This window comes from Trichosurus vulpecula, chromosome 4 (genome assembly GCF_011100635.1).
Source record: "Trichosurus vulpecula isolate mTriVul1 chromosome 4, mTriVul1.pri, whole genome shotgun sequence".
NCBI classification, from domain to species: Eukaryota; Metazoa; Chordata; class Mammalia; order Diprotodontia; family Phalangeridae; genus Trichosurus; species Trichosurus vulpecula.
In genome coordinates, this window is record NC_050576.1 from 290,926,453 (window position 1) to 290,944,628 (window position 18,176).

The following is an 18,176-nucleotide window of genomic DNA, read 5'->3' on the forward strand; positions in this document are numbered from 1 at the left end:
CATCAAATGAGGCTTGGCTGAATAAATTATGATATGTGAATATGATGAAATACTACTGTGCTAAAAGACATGAAGAAATAAACGGTGTCATAGAGACATGGAAAAACTTATATGAACTGATGCAGAGTGAAGGAAGCAGAACTACAGTGATTTATGCTATAACATCAATATTATAAAAATTATCATAAACTGATGCAAATGAGAACCAGAAGAACAATTTACATGACAACAGCCATTTGTAAAGGCAAACAACTCTGAAAGCTGTAAGCTATGATCAATGAAACAACTCTCCATGAATACAGAGAATTGATGATGAAACATACTACTTACTTCCCAACTGACAGGTGATGGACCTAAGGCGCAGAACAAGACATGTATGTTTTTACATGTAGCCAATAAAGGAATTTGTTTTGCTTGACTAAGCATGTTTGTTACAAGGAATTTGTTTTTTTTTTTTTTTCTCAATGGAGTGGGGCGTGTGTGAGGAAAAAAGAGATTTCTGTTCATTGTTTAAAAATCTTTAAAAATAGAGAGGTAGAGGGATTGATGAACAACAGCTAAGGCTCTTGTTATATTATTAGTTTTGCATTTGTCATTAGTACTCTCATGGGTTGGTATAATCTGATAAGGTTTGCAATGTAAAAAAAAAAGGTCTATAAAACTTTCTTTTTTTTAAAGAAGAGCTCTCCTAAGGCGTTCTCTTCTGAAACTTCTCCCAAAGACTCCATTACTCTAGTCAGCCCCCTAAGTCTAGTTTGCTTATACAAAGACACCCTAATGAGACAATTTCTGTAATAATCACCTACTAGCTGGAGAATATCTGGTACTGTTTTAATTATGTTTTTATTGATTTTTATGTAACAATGCAGGGTATCATCTTATTAAAAGCACAGTGGGGCTATCATGTCAATTGTTTTTACAGGACCCTAGAATTATCCAATCACAAAATAAAGTAATTGACAGTTGGGAAATATATAGCACCCTTCAAAATATTTATAAGCAAAACAGACTAATGTATTGTATCTCTAAACATAAGCAATTATCTTTACATTAGAGGATCTTAACCTTTTGTATTCAGACCTTTTGGTAGTCAAATGATGTCTATTAACACCTTTTTAGAACAATATTTTTAAACATAAACAAAATACAGATAAAGGAAATCAATTATACTGAAATTAAGATGTAATTTTTTCCCATCCAAGTTCACAGACCTCTTGAAACCTACTCACAACTCCCTTGGGGGCAAGTAGACCACAAATTAAGAACCCATATTAGACGTATTGATTACCTTGACCAAAGAAATACATTTGGATTCAAAATTACAAACCAAGAGAAGCCTTTTTCATTTTATAAGGCTCTCCATTTATATTATTTTTCCAGATGTTTAATGCCATTGTTTTAGGAGGAAAAATTAATATTCCTGTCCAGTTAAATTTACCAGCAAGTAGAAATGTGGGATATATAAAGAGACACCTAGCCTCAAGTACCTCTAGTCCTGGGACGCACTACTTTGGGGGTAAATACCCTTTGTTAGATATTTTCTTTCCCAAGATTTTTTCTGTGTTCTCTGATTCTACTGAAGTAAAAAAACAAAACAAACAAACAAAAAAAAAACCTCCATACTTTTACTTAAAAGTAACCAAAATTGGACAGATAATCCACTAAAAGCAAACATTTCCTTTTGTAATTTCTCATTTTCTAAATCAAATTCTAAACCTTTTGGTTTTTCCTTCTCCAATCAATGGAGTTCCTTTGTGCCAGTTGCCACTCCTCTTACATGTATGCAGATGGCCCCAAGGGCACACTTACCTGGATCCCAATCAGAATGCCTTTTTGTGGTATCTTAAATCCCGTGGAAAGCATGGCCTTCAGGAAGGCTGTATGAATACTTTCACCAAAGCAAGCAACCTGTTTGGGGATAAGATGATTAACTTAACAATCTAAGATAATTAGCAACAGCAGCAACAGAAGAGGAAGGATCCCCTGGGGACTTGATCTGGGAATCCCAACTAATCTTCCAGTGGACCTGTGACTTCATCAGTGTAGACAAGTTCTGGTAAACCGGTAAACAAATCCTGGAAAACTATTTTACCAATGCAGATCAACAATTTTTTCTGCAACTTGCAGTATTAGAGAGTTGTATGAGGCATAAGAAGTTAAGCGAAAGGGTCAGCAAAACATGTCCAAAACAGGACATGAACCGGGGTTTTCTTGATTCTAATGTCTTTTTGATATATTCGATGCCATGCTGCCTATGATATGAAGCACTATAATATAAAGTAAAACAATATATGGAAAACCTCCCATCTCCTATGTCTCAAAAGGAATAATCAATGAAAAGGAATAAGATTTGGATTAACCATATGTCTCTTTTATCTATTTAACTTAGGTTGCCTATGACTTCAGAAGCATAAGATTCAAATCCAGACACAATCAGGACAAACATATCTTATATTTTTTTAATTAAGCAATAATAAATGAATAATCATTTATTTCTCTACTCAACAGTACACTAGAAGTAAAAACTACATTGTATATAAAGTAGCAATATAATTTCTGGTAAACAACATTAAATACTCCTTACGGAAAATTCCTCAGATAAAGTCAATTACAGAATATTCCACTGAAGTAGAAAAGGAATTTGAGTTTTGTTTTTATTTTTAGGGGAATACAAGTCAAAATATCCTATTGCCAGTCCTGAATAACACAGAATTTTCTAAAACTAAACCCAAACTAGCATAAAATTATATACTAGCAATGGATACATAAAGCTCTTCTAAGGTAACATTCCATACATGCTGCTTCCAAGGTATACTACATTGTAATTAAAAGCAAAAGGGACATTGTAAAGAACCAACATGATTCTGCACAAATGACAATTGGTCTACTGTGCCCTTTATCATTGTCAGTGGTTCATCAACATTACTAAAGAACCTTGGGACCTCAATTTGTATTTTAAGCAAAAGTTTCCTCAATACCAATGGGGCATTTTCTAAATAACTAAAACACTGTCTGCTACTAGTATATGCCAACTCCCACTCAGCAACAAGCATCTTAACTAAACAAATGCTTAGGGACTGTTAATATTTCTAAAGGGGTGATGCTTAGGTTTTTGTATAGGCCCAATTCCAGTGACTTCAACAAAATCAACAATTGAACAATTATTTGCAAATTGTCTACTATGTGCAAGGCATTTTGCTTGAGACAGGATATAAAGATTGAAAGCAACATAGTTCGTGCATTGGAGGACAGATGCCTGTGCATGTATAAGTATAACACAAAGTAGGATGAGATAACGTCAAAGAAGGAATCTAGAAAAGATGCTCTAAGTATAAGGAGGAAGGGATTGCATTGAAATTGGGAGATCAGTCCTAGGTTCCTAAAGAAGGTAGCACTGAATCCAGAGCTTGAAGGAAGAAGATTGTAATGGGAAGGGTTATAGAGGAAACTGGTTCCAGAATAACAGCCTACAGGAACACAGAGAGGTAAGAAAACCACTCAAAGCTTTTGAACAAGAAAGTGATGTGGTCAGACATACACATTAGGAAAATTATTTGATCAAGTGTGAAGAATGAATTGAAGAGAAGAGATACTGAAGGCAGGAAGATCTGTTAGGAATGTATTTCAATAGCTCAGGTCAGAGGAAGACTGAATGAGGGGGAATGACATTGCACGTAAAGTAGAGGATATGGATTAAAAAAAAAAGATACTGCCACAGTAGATTAGATGGGGGATTTCAGGAAAGTCAAAGATAATTGCAAGGCTTTGAACCTGACTGACTGGGAGAAGGGTGCTAACCCCAATAAAGATAGAGAATTGAGGAAGTCAGGAAAGTTTGCAAGGGACGATGATAAATTTAGTTTTGAACAGGGTGACTTTGATATGCTAGTATGACGTCTAGGTGGAGATATCCAACAGACACTTGAAAATGCAGAGCTAAAGTTCAGAAAAGAAATAAGCGCTAGATATGCAGATTTGGAAATAATATTATAGATGTAACAATCCTTCAATTAGGAGTGAATGGGATTATCAAAAAAGTGTAGCGAGAAAAGAGAAGATAGGACCCAGAGCAGTGAGAAGAAATTGAACTATCAAAGCAATCCGACATAAGGAAAGAGGGATTATCAAGAAGTAAATGGTCAACAGCAGCAAGTTCTGGAGAAAGAACAATTAGAATGGAGGACTGGAAAAGAAAAACCATTTGAATACGGCAGGTAAGAGGTGGTTGGTGACTTGGGAGAGGACAATTTTGGAGGAGTGATGGAGAAGGAATCCAAATCAGAGGTAACAGAGAAGTGAGCAGGTGGGGAGGATGTGGATGTGATACATGTAGACTATTCTTTTTTAAAGTCTAGTAATGCTGGGGAGGGGAGATGTGGAATATAAACTAAGGAAGTAGAAGACACAAGAAAAGGTTTTTATAAGATAGGGAAGGGCATTGAATACTCATAGGAGGGTGAGACACAGGGACATACACAGAGACAGAAATAGAGACGGCAATAGTAAGGAGAGTAAGAGGAGAGAAAGAGTAAGAAGAGAGAGGAAAGGAGAAAATAGGAGAGAGAAAATTTAAGAAAAGAAAGGAGCAAGAGAGGGGAAGGAATGATCAGTAAAACAAAGTCCTAGCAGAGATGAGAGAACACGTGGTCAAGGGCAAAAACGAGGAGTTTAACCTTGGCAAAGAGATCTCGTTTTCAGAGGCCAAAGGAAAGGATGGAAAGATGGTTGCAAATGTAGTAAAGTTTTGAAGTATAAAGAATAGATAAGGGAGCCCACAACATATGGTTTAAATGAGTGAGGTCATCTGTGCATTAGGAACTGAAGGTGGAGGCTTGAAGAGAGAAAAGATTCCAAACTGGAACATGCAAGGAACTTCATCAATAAAGCAGGAAGCCTAGATCAATGGTCAGATTTCCCACAGGGATTAGTACTGACATGCACCTTACCATTAAGGAAAGTAAAATACAGCTTCTTCACTGAGGGCAGAGGTTGATTCAATCCCAAACAAGACATGTGTGCACTGAAAATGTCTCTTTAAAGAATAATTGAGCTTTCACTAAGCAAGACTTATTCTTATTTTAGCTATGAGACAGACCTTCTGACATCTTACTTTATGATACTTGTGAATATAGATCTTTCTAACTCATAAGAATGATCTCTTTTATGAATAAAATATTCTCCACTTCCATCTGCAAAAATTGGCTCCGTTTCTAACCCTTTCATTTTCTCATCAGCTCCAGAAATGTATGTCTGGAGGCAGAAAAGACATGAGGGTATTTTCTTTGACCATTAAACGCTGAAAACAGATAGGCCACTCCACAGAAAACAACACTAATGGAAAACAGATCTTTCAACGCACTGAAAACTGGACTGATTGAACACAGACCTACTACTGTATTACCCCAACTACCAAGCTTAACCTGAAGAGCTCCTTCTTATACATAATGGAAACATGGAATGATATCATTAATTTTAAAGTTCAGTTTTCCCAGCCTATTAGTCTTCAGCAAAAATTAGATTACATTTGGGGAAATGATTATAAGATGCAGCAAGGGGGCTAAAGCAATGACCCTCAGTTCGACCTGACAACTAGACTAAGCCTCTGTCTTTTCCCTGCTGTCTCTAGTTCATTGATTTCCTGATTTATATCTTACTTGTAACTATGCAATCACAAACATATCATATAGCTGACACAATTATTATTTTTTCCCTTAGCAATGCTTCATTCACATAAAGGGTAAACATTCTGATGTTGCCACTTTGATGTGCAGTGATGAGAATTTGAAGTTTGCAGCTAGACTGTCTGTCAAAGGCTATGTGATTCATAAAATGTACTGACACTGACATGTAGAGAACTTTCCAGAATATGACAGGTTTTTCCAAAAAACAGATTTTACATTCACAAAAAACTCCCCCCCCCAAAAAAAAAAGAAAGAAAAAGAAAAACTCTTCAAAAGAGTCCCAATACAAGGGGGACATCCAGTGGCCAGTCCCATTACATTGTTTTTGCAGATAACTCCTCCTGGGACTTGTATGTGCATGGATTCTTCTAATCTGTTTTTAGGTTTTTGCATATATTAGCATACTACACTCAATTTATGTAGTTGAGTATCTCCATTGTCAGATTCCTATTATTCCTGTTAAATTCCTGTTAAGATTAATGTATTAGTACAAAGGTAGCAAAAATCTTCAGGACTTTATAATAAAGGTCCATGAGCTTTCCTGGATTGTTTATAATAAGTACTTAGAAAAATAAAATTTCATTGTGGTATCTAGGAGTGAATTAGAAATATTACATTATCACATTGAAAAATAAGAGGTAAGAGAAATAACTTGGCCAAGCAAGTATGGGTATTATCCTTAAGGGAGTTTAAGAGTTATTCTGACTACAAACAGCTTTTATGTTCTTTTATTTATTAAACACATTACCAGATCATAAGCTCATGTCTTTTAAATCTGGTTTATTGATAATTATGTTAATTATGATGATGATGGTGGTAGTGGTGGGGATGATAATAATAATGATAATCGCAAGTGTAAAGGTCATTGACTAAGTACCTCTCCAGTGGAAGCCATCTCACATCGCAGAATGGGGTCTGCATCTCTCAGTCGGGGCCAGGAGAACATTGGGGCCTAATGAAGAATAAGGAAAGAGAAAGAGAAGAAAGAAAGATAAAAGGAAAACAAGTCATCTCTCACAAAATTCATTTAGGATACAGTAGACATGTCGGCATCTCATTGATGAAGGCTACTGACTTTAAAGATTGCTATAAAATTCAGTTCCAAGAATTTCCCGCATTCTTAGCCAAAAAATTTGGGTTAAATGATCACAAATTCTTTCAGTAATAGGGCCCCTGTGACCAGTCCATGCCAAGGTTTCTAATCTAGCCTACACAGAAATTTCTCCCAAGCAGTGATTTAACACAAAATCTACTGGGCATCAAACTCCCAAGACAAAGAGTTCAAACACATTATTTTTTTTTCTTAGTAGGGCTTTTAAACATTCATCTCCATGTTTTGATGATTTGGACTTAGAACAGGCAACCTTGCCAGAAATGGCTGTCTGTGAGCTGACTTCTAAAACATTAAACAGTTGCTGACACCTCTTTAAAAGCTTTGGAAAACATTCTGTTTACAAATATTTCTGCCAAGAAGTTTCATGTGATATGAAGAGATAAGAGGTTCTTTTTTACTTTATCAGTGGAATTTACTTTGAAACCAAATACTTATTTCTCATTATATGCACATGTATATATTGCCTATTTGTATCCTAAACTTAGCATCTAACTCATCATGAGAAAGCACCAAATCCAAGAACAATTTATTTTATTAATTCCAATCCCAATTATAGATCACTGGATATACCCCAGGGGACTCATTTAATATTTCTTAAGCTCAGTTACCTCAACTTCAGAATGGAAATGCCACTGGCAAGCATCCACCCACCTCACTAGGTTGCTACTATAGTAACTGATAATGAGTAATTAGGAGATATTTTAAGTACATAATTGTAATAACAAAAACTTGCATTTCTAGAGCATTTCAAAGTTTACAAACTGCATTAATGTGTCATTAAAATACTAAATGATGACTATTTAATAAGTAAAAAGGAAAGGGAGGGCTCTTTTCCGAAGTACTGGCCATTTTTGTTAATGGTCAAATAAATGCAGAGATAGATGTTTACCAACATACACATGTATACATATAAGTATGTGTGTATTTGTCCAGATCTCTAATTGAATTAATATAGGAGAACTCCTAATGAGGATGCTCCCTGGACCAATATAGTACTTGTTCTGTAATTTACAATATTGGAGAGTCATGTAGGATAATGAAATATTAAATGGCTTTCCCAGGGTCATATAAACAGTAAGTATTAGAAGCAGGAGCTAAACCCTAGTTGTCCTCTCTCCAAGGCTCTCTACCCCTATATGTGTGTAGATGGAGTGTCCCAAAAGTGTTAATACAGTTTCAAATTTTAATAGCATACATGTTTATGCAAATATATGTATGGGTATATATACTTACAGATGTGTATACATGGATGTATATGGCGTATGCACATATATTGGGCCTAAATGATATTCATTTATTCATACATGCATGTGGGTATGGATATGCATATATATTTTTTTCTGATGGCATTCTTCATCTTGAGTTAAAAGATAAGATGATGCCATGATGATACCATTGTATGCCATTAATAAAGCAGTTTTGATCACATTTCCTTAACTTATTTATCTGTCATGAGCCACAGTCATCCTGTTTTGTCCATAACCCTTACACATCTAAGCACACATATACCCATATATACATGTACATATGAATGCATAGTACATACAGTAAGGATAATATAAATTTATAAATTTCATAAATCACATTCTCAAATAACAAAAGATATTTCAGGATTAAATTCTTGTTCCCTCGCCTAAGAAATTTCACAAATTATTACTCATTAACAGAACACAATAATTGAAGGACTCTATAACATAATTTATTAAGAAGAATATGCATCTTCCCTTAAAATATGAATACTAAAACAGTGATGGTCTTTCTCTACTTATTACTGAAAGATTTCAGTTGTCACTCTCAAATATTTTGTAATTTCTGTAGTTATTGTGAAAGGAATTTCTCCTTCTAGTTCTTCCTGCTAGGTTTTGTTAGTTTTAGTTATATACGCATGCTGATAATTTATATGAATTTATCCCATATCCTGAAAATTTCTTAAAGTTTTTAATGATTTCAATTAATTTTTGAGTTGACTCTGTAGGATTCTCTAAGTGCATCATTACATCATCTGCAACAACCAATGATTCTGTTTCCTCTTTGCTTATGTTTATTTCCTCAGTTTCTATTTCTGGTCTTATTGATATATGTGGCATTTCTAGCACTATGAACAGTAGTAGTGATAATGGACAGCATTACTTTACCCTAGATCTTAATGGAAAGGCCTCAAATTTTTCTTTGTTACATATAATATTTGCTCTTGGATTTAGAAAAATGTTATTTGCCATATTAAGGAATGGTTTCCAGAGTTTTTAATATAAATGAGCATAGGATTTTGTCAAAGGCTTTTTCAGCATGTATATTACGGTTTTTATCATGTATATTATTAACAAGATTTATTATATTAATATTCTTCATACTGAACCATTCCTTTATGCTTGGTACAAACACAATATGGTCATAGTGTATAATCTTCCTGATATGTAAGCATAGCCTACTTGCTAATGTTTTATTTAAAAATTTTACATCAATGTTTATTAGGGATATTTGATATTTTATTAGAAATAGTTTCCATTGTCTGTTTTGTCTCTCCTTGTTTTAGATATTAAGACCAACAATTATATTGTAGAAAGGTGCTTTCTCTTTCTCTCTCTCTCTCTCTCTCTCACACACACACACACACACGCACACACACACACACACATGCACATGCACACACACACACACATATAAAATATGTTAACTGGGTATGTTGCATTTTTGCAGCTATTCATCTATTTCTTCTGAGCTACCAGTTTTGTTAGCCCATAATTAGGTGAAATTGTTTAATAATTCCTTCATTTTCTCCTAAATTGTGGTGTTCTCCTTTTTCATTTTTTATGTGAAAATTTTGGTTCTCTTCTCTTTTTAAATCAATTTAATTAAATGTTTATTTTATTGTTTATTAAAAGCTCCTTGTTTCACTTATCCATTCAATGACATTTTGCTTTTGTTTTTATTAATTTCTTCTTTAATTTTCATAATTTCTACTTTGTTATTTAGCTAGAGATTTGTGGTTTGTTCAAGTTTCAATTGTATGCCTAATTAATTAATGTGTTCTTGCTCTATTTTATTGGTGAAAACATGGAGAGATATGTTTTCCCCTCAGAACTGCTTTAGTTGAATCCTACAATTCATTGTATTGGTATGTTGTCATTTGGTATATTGCCATTATGGTTGGGGGTTTTTTGGTGAAATTTTCCATTTTTTCCTATAATTATTTGATTCACCAGTTTTTAAAATTATGTTATTTAGCCTCCAGTTACATTTTAATTCTCCTTAATGGCCATTAATGATACTACATTAACAATTTCTTGGAGTCCAATTTACATACATACCTTCTACCATGAAAACACAAGTTTAAAAATCTTTGAATCTCTTATGTAAATTTTTGATTATAGGATGAGACATTGGACTAATAATTCCCAGCCTATATTTTAAATGACCAAGATCATCATCTAATTTTTTTTCTTGACAACTGGGTCACTGTGCGAATGTAGCGCTCTACCTATCTTACAGAAGGAGTAAATGGCTCAAATAACCCTATAATGAGAAGGGTCTAACACAGACTCTTAATCTGGAACCTTTATCTATTAGGTCCACATTGAGATCAACCTTATCTTCAGTGACAAATTTATTCCGTTCATTTGCCTGGTGCTACTAGTCAGTTGATTAGCATTTAGTAACTACCTACTACGTGCTAGGCACTATGTTAAATGCTAAGGCTACAAAGAAAGGCAAGAAATTGTCTCTATCCTTAAAGAGTTCGTAGACTAATGAGAGAAGCAATATGCAGACATCTATGTACAAACAAGATACAGACAGGATTAATTGGGGGTAGTTACAGTGGAAAGGCACTGAAATTAAGGAGGAATGGGGCAGACTTCTTGTAGAAGGTGGGACTTTAATAAATATGTGTGTGTACATATATACATACATACATATGCACACATGCACATAGTTATATATATACGGATATATATTTATGTGTGCATACATATATGAATATATTTATTTATATGTGTATATGAGTATATATTTATACGTATATACACAAATACATATGCATTATATATGCATTTTAAATTTACCTTAATAGCAACATAGTCAGCAGGGATTATGGGGTTATTTAACATAGGAAGATGTGTCTCATCAATGTTTTCTCCAATCATCACTTTCGTGGCCACATCAATGAAGTCCACTCCAAGAGTTTTGGACACAAAGGGGAATGATCTGGAAGCTCGCAAGTTACATTCTATCACCTGGAGATAAAGATTAAATTGAATGAGGTGATGAAAAGGGTAAGAACCACTCTCTATAGTAGTACATATCAATCATCACATAAGATATAATCTGAAATGCCTTGGGATCGTGAAGGATTGTAGAATATAATTTCCCCAAACTTTTAATATAGTCTAAATATAATGAAGGCTAACCTAGTTCCTATATCATATTTCTTTAAATGGCATTCAAACTAGTCCCTTTTTTTCCTCGTAATTCAGTAGCATACCAATATGTTTGCTGACAGACAGCAATTTTATAAGCCTGTTATACCCTCAAATTACCAGATTGTATGGACAGAGATCCTACTTTCCTTACAAGAAACTCAGAGTGCTTAACAAAAGCATGAATGACATATCAATGGCACAGAGCATATGGCATCAAACAAGGTGGGTATTATGTGCTCAGCACCATCCCACACACAGAGATAAATAACTGGAGTAGTCTTAGTGACTCTCTGGTTGGTATCCACAAAGAAATAGAATGTCTGCGGTACCTGAGCTGACCTGACCTAACACTGCAGTTATGAGTAGTATCTTCTCAAACAACAATAACAATTCTTACCAGGACATCATTTCCTCTCACAAGAAACTGCACATTGAACGGTCCAGAGATCGCAAAGGCTTTTGCAATTTTTCTGGTGGCATCCTTTACCTACGGTGAAGAGATAAGATAATGCCATAATGATATATTGTAAATAAGATATGACATTAACAAAGCAGGTTAAATAAAGCACATTTCCTTAGCCTTTTAATTTCTGCAACTGTTAAATTTCTGATAAGTCTTATCTATGATCCTTTTTGTTATTCATAAAAATTAGGCACTATGGCCAGTAGAAAGAATATGTAATTTATCCATTATTACCGTTCCTCAGTCACACAAGGAAGCTATTTTTTTTCTAGATTTACTCTTATGGCTAGCTGAGGACTTTTCAGACTAGTGATTCCCGTACCAGAAAATATAGACAAAACTCCTTCTCAAAAGCTAAAATTTCACCTGCTGAGAAGTGTAGGTCCTGAAATTACATAGTACTGAAAAGAGGCAGGACAGCTTTCTTTTATGTTGCATCCCCGAGACAGACAATTGCCCTGTCCCATGTAGGAGTTAAACTAAGATGGGAGGATTAGGGTGGGAGGAAGCTGCATTTCTCTGTAGGAAGGCCTGAAGAGTCACATACATGTTGTGTGAATCTAGCTAAAAATCAGAGGTAATCATGCCAGAAGAACAGACTGACGAAAGAAGTCATGGGCTCTTCCCATGTTACTTTTTTGAGAGCAGTGCACCAATTTAATGAGAAGATGAAAGAAACAGGAACCTGTGGATCACTTCCAGGGACTGAGCTCTGGGACATTTGGAAAATTAGTTAGAGTTCTTGGGATCATTATCCGGAAGCTGGGACATATTTGAAATAGGTGCCTTCTACGTACTGCCATTGTTGTTTTGAGCTATTTCCTCAATGTAATATTTCCAAGAGCCATATGACTTTCATTGCAGCAAAATGCTTTAGAATGGAAGGTAAAGCAGGATTCTCTGAAATATCTGATAAGCAAACTAGATATAACAATTGAAGGCTAATGCTAAATGGACTTCAGCTGTGAGAGATTCCTTATAAATCTAAATTATAGTTTGAAAATATTCATGTTTAATTGTATGTTATATATTAAATCGGAGTATTCATACTTGGGAGAAATTTTAAGACATTTAATAAAACTGAATTTATATTTGAAAGGGAAGGAAAAGAACTAGTTTTTTTTTCATTAAAATTCCTTAAATATCTTGAAAAATAAATTTGCTCCAATGCATTCTACAGTAGTATCCACAAGTTTTTTTTTAAAGAGGGAGTCCACCATTAATTATGTAGAACATCTAGAGTATTTATGAAAAACATGGGCAAGAATTTTCAAAGAATAAGAAGAGTAGAGGTTCTACAATCATCATCAGTAGATGGAATACCTACATTGATTAAAGCATAGTATCAATGTGTTACATCATCACACATTATGTAAAAATATATTGATATCTTTGTATCTAGTTTAAATCCTTGCATCATTATATAATAATTATAACCTTCTCAATGGCTCCTTGACTGATGGTTTGTGTTGGTAGCATCAGAGTGGCATCTCCGGAATGGACCCCAGCATCTTCCACATGTTCAGAGATGGCATGGGAAATAACCTAGAAAAAGAGAGAGGGAGATGGGAGAAAATTGGTTAATCACCAGTTCTAATAAGAATACCTGCCCCAAAGCAAAGAATCTATCCTTTTGGTCATTCCCCACTGAATGGCACAATGGTGGATATATACAGTCATGATTTGAGTAATTTGGAAGTATATTTTCTTACTAGAGTGTGTATGTTATACAGAACCATGAATCTTAATGGGTAGTACTCACTTCTAATTAATATGGAAATAAGTTACACTATGAAAAGAATTCTGAAATTTCTCTCTAGTGACACATTAGTCCCTTCTATCACTCTGCAATCAGGACATACTGGCCTACTTGTTACAGCTTACACACAATACTCCATCTTTGCCCTGGTCACTCCTTCCTCACTTCTACCTTTCAGAATCTCTGACTTCCACCAAGACTCAGTTCATAAGCTACTTCAAGGAAGCTTTTTCCTGTTGCCCTACCTGCTCATAGTGTCTTACCCTATAAAACAACCTTCCACCTACTCCAAATGTATTTGTGTATACCCATGGATGTGCTCTCCTTTATTTGAATGTAAACTCCTTTAGGGCAGAGACTATTTCCCCCTGTAACTGCAGCACATAAACAAGCACTTAATAAATATATGTTAGCTGATTGACTTTAAAGTTCTGGTTAATAAATTGAAAAACTTGAGGGACAGGTACTTTCAATCACTCTTTCAGTAAAGGTACCTCCTTCAAAAGAAAAAAGAGGAAAAGTAAGAAAAAGATGACTAGAAGGAAAGTTCTGAACAATTGGATTGGGTTTCATGGGTAGTGACTTTTTTTAACTGATAGGCAGTATGATGCAGTCACGGACAAAGTTGTCCTAAGAGTCAGGAAGACCTGAGATCAAGTCCTGCCCTTGAAACAATTACTGGCTATGCATTGGCAATATATTGGTAGAATCTGTGGGAATGAAAGTCATGATGAAAACATGAAATGCTATATTTTACACTCAAAAGAAAGAAATGTAAATCACATAGAAGAGTTACACTTTCTATTAGGAAAGCATACATATTGTCATCACAAATGTGAGGACAGAAATAAAGAGCATTTGGATGATAATGAAAGAGAAACAACAATATTGTGGAAACTTGACTAGCCAGATAGAGGACTGGAATGTTTTCCTAATACATAAAACTACTAAGGCACAAAAGCAAAAAAATAAAGTAACGAAGAGGGGATTTTCAATGATTTGGACATCTGATGGAAGTCTCATTCTGCTATCACTTTCAATGCAAGTTACCTCCTTCTCTGCAACTCATAGTCCTGAAAATCTGCCTAGAGTCCTTAGAGAATAAGTGACTTGCCTATAGTCACATAGCCAGTATGTATCAAAGGGTGAGGCTTAGTCGATGGCAGCATCAATGTAAGTCAGCAATAAAATAGGCCTTCCAATAAAGCTAAATTGATTTTGGAGTGCATTAGTGGTATTATAGTGGTATCCGGAGCAAGGGAGGTGACAGTCCTTATATTCCTTATATAGAATTTAGTAGGAGATTCTTTGTGATGAATTCTAAGACAATGATGATAAGCTAGAACAAATAAACAAGAGATTAGCAAAGATGCTGAAGGGCCTAGAAACCATGACATACAGGAAACAGATTAAGCAACTGGCCATGTTCAGCCTTAAAAAAAAAAAAGACAATGAGGATAGGGGGTATTTCATAGTAGTGTTCAAATATTTGAAAGGGTATCACATGGAAGCAATCTTTAATTTGTTCCATGTAGGACCAAAGAGCAGAACTGGAGCTAACGGGTAGAAGTAACAGGGGAAAATACTTCAGTTTAGTGCAGGAATGGCTTTTCAAATAATTATAGCTCTTCAAAATTTGAATGGGTATCCTATGAGACAGCAAATTCTTCATTACTGGAAATGTTTAAGCAAGGGTAGGATGGTTACCTGTTGAGGATACTATAAAAGGGATTCCTATATGGAATAAAATGGCCTTGCCACCAAATGTATTTTTGTTTTCTTTTTTAGAACTATAAAATTAATAAATGCATTCTTCAGAATTCACATTTTCCTCCAAAGGTTGCATATAACTAGCAACAAACTTGGGTAGACAAAGATCTAATACGGTGTGGTAATTTTTATGTCATTATCTTCAACCACCCTACCATACCCATTCTTTGCCTTTGCTAACCCAATCAAAGGAAGGATCAGAGAAAGCTGAAGAGGAAAAAAAAGTGGAGGCTTCAATTGTAAACATCAGAGCTGTTGGGTATATTTACAGCCTCCATTGAAATATGAAAGGAAAACTACAGGAAAGGAAATGAAGGAGAATATATTTTAAAAGAACTCTAACAACAGGATGATAATTAATTCTGAAAATTTTCAAAGGAATTTCTAACAAGTAAAAAATAGGAAATATGGCATCTGTGACATCAGCTGAAATGCCAATTAATTAGTATTTTTAATTGTACTAAACTACTTTCCCATTGAGTTTTAAAAATGTATTTTACTAAATTTATCCATGGATTCTAAACTTTGTTAGGTTTCAAAATTTTGAGATTAAAAAGTAGGAGGGTGAAGGCAGGAATGTAGGAGGGGAGGTTTGGGTTCTTACTCTTCCATCTTTGCCAACAGCATCCATTTCCACCTCTCGAGCTCCTTCAACAAATTTTGTCAACACGACTGGATGTTCCTGCCACAAAAAAAAAACAAAAAAGAAAATGAAATCCTGTAGCTGAAACTACCTAGACTACCAAATGAGTGATGTAGCTTATGTCAATGCCAGTGGTAAGATTCTCAGGTAATCCCTAATCCTAAATATTTCACAATAAATGTCTTCTGTAAGTATATGAACATTTGAGGGTATATAATTAGGCTAGGGACCACTCTCCAATTTCTAGTGATTGGTGAACTAAAGTTAAATTCTAAAATTGCATAAAATCTGAAAAAGGACATTTTTATATGGAAAACTTCCAGCTTCCATGTCCATCAACATCTCACTGCTTAATCTATTGTTCTTGGTTCAGGTTCTGTCTGTCTCCCAAACACAGAATCTTACAATGGGAAAGGACCATTGAAACCATCTAATCCAGCCTGAATAAAAATCTTTTTTTTTAACAATAACCTCAAAGATCTCTAGCAACGAGAAACTTTGCCCATTCTCCTTTCGGATATCTCTAATTCCTGAGCTATTTTTTTATAAAAGTAGCCTAAATCTTCTGTCTTTATAACTTCTACCCATTGGATCTTAGTGCCACCATCTGGGGTCAGAAAGAAGCCAAATCTCTTTTCTATACGACAACCCTTCAAATAATATAAGATAACTATCATGTTTCTCCTAAGTCTTCTCTGTTTTCAGGTTGAACATTTCTAATTTCTTCAACTCTGAATCTTTTTTTCTCAAATGAACTATTTAACTCTGTCTTGCACTTGTGAAATCAGTCTGGAAAAAAATAGGTTTTACTTTTGATGGCGGAGGCATTAAAAACCCACTTACCACTAGAATGAATATTTAAAATAGCCCCTAATGACTGGTATGAGGTCTGTTCTCACAGTAAGGTAAACTGAGGCGAGTATTATAGATCCTTCAATAATCTGAGTATAAGCCTGGAGCAAGGAGGGCTATGGCACATGGATTCTCAGTTATAGCAATGTGACTTACATTAGTCCCACAGAGAGCTCGTGTAGTTTAAGTGTATGGTAGAGAAAAGGTCACGAGTTTGGGTCCTTAGTACAGAGGTCCAGTAAAATATAATATTCTCAGAGACATGAAAGATATCTAAATATGAGGAGAGTTTGGAAATAAAAGGTTTATTTATACCATTCTCTTCTCTTGAAACATGGAACATTATAAAAACTTGGGGTGAAAATAACTTAAGGGGATAGAAAGAATGGGCCTTCTCTTCCTCAAACTTTGGATTTGCTAAAGCTGACCCTTGTAATCAATTCTACCTATCAGCGACCAGACTTCTAATCAGATCTGGACTGAAAACCCAGAGTGTTTATTTTATTTTATATTTCTTCCCTTTCCTCAAACACCTAAAATCTCCACTACCACAAAGTTCAATGAAGAAAATAACCACTGTACAAGAGAGGTGTCTGCCTTCATTTGTATGGAAACCGTTCACACTCTTCATTCGTCTTTGAAATGCCTCTGATTTCACTCTTCAGCTCCCTCCAAATTTCATTCACTTAACATCAAACTCTTCCCTGTGAATGTTTTTTACCCCAACTAGCTTTTGAAAGCATTTAAAAGGAAAACAGTACTTTCATCTTCTACAGTACAAGGTCTACAGATCAATAACCCCACTGGGTAAATCTTAAGCGGATAGCACCAAGGTAATACCAGTGGGAAAAAGAAAAACAAGCAGACTGCAGAGGAAAGCAGTCGAGTTACCAGAAAATGGTACAAAACTTTATTAATTTACAAATGGAGGAGGGCATCAAAAGAGAAAAAAATCGATAAACTGAGTGAGGGCATTTAGTATAAATCCACATTGCTGACAAAAGCAAAAGTGCCCAGCCAGGTTTAAATTAAATTAATAAATTAGTTACATTAAATTAAAAACCATAGAAGCTTTAATTTTTTATTGAGTATCATGATTGAGATAACTCAATGTAAGAAGCCCCAGTGCCAATATTATTTGGCATCTAATCCATAAGCAGGTCAAGAACTCTTAACCAGCCATATGCCTAGAGCTGCAAATTGGTAAATCTCTGTTTTGATTCTTTATGTGCTAAACTCCAGCCATTTACCTGAGAGGACTACAAAAATCTAACCATAATTGCCTGTGGCTGAATCATCCCATTTGTACACAGAGGAGACTAATGGCCAGAATAAACTTCCCTAACAATATTATACTGAGAAAAAGCAAAAACAAAAAAATAAGAAAAGAAAGGGAGAGAGAGAGAGAGAGAGAGAGAGAGAGAGAGAGAGAGAGAGAGAGAGAAAAGAAGAGAAAAATTGGATATAATTAGTGAG

General features: G+C 34.9%; 1 protein-coding gene across 1 annotated transcript in view; it reads right to left on the bottom strand.

Annotated features, from left to right (window-relative positions):
- Window positions 1-18,176, bottom strand: part of CPS1 (carbamoyl-phosphate synthase 1) — a 183,545-nt gene that overhangs the window by 14,515 nt on the left and 150,854 nt on the right. Inside the window, exons 30-35 of the mRNA XM_036755918.1 lie at window positions 15,810-15,887; window positions 13,114-13,221; window positions 11,611-11,700; window positions 10,857-11,027; window positions 6,559-6,633; window positions 1,810-1,908 (exon numbers count right to left, since the gene is read on the bottom strand). Coding sequence (XP_036611813.1) covers window positions 1,810-1,908; window positions 6,559-6,633; window positions 10,857-11,027; window positions 11,611-11,700; window positions 13,114-13,221; window positions 15,810-15,887 — 621 coding nt within the window. The remainder of the gene's footprint in view (window positions 1-1,809; window positions 1,909-6,558; window positions 6,634-10,856; window positions 11,028-11,610; window positions 11,701-13,113; window positions 13,222-15,809; window positions 15,888-18,176) is intronic.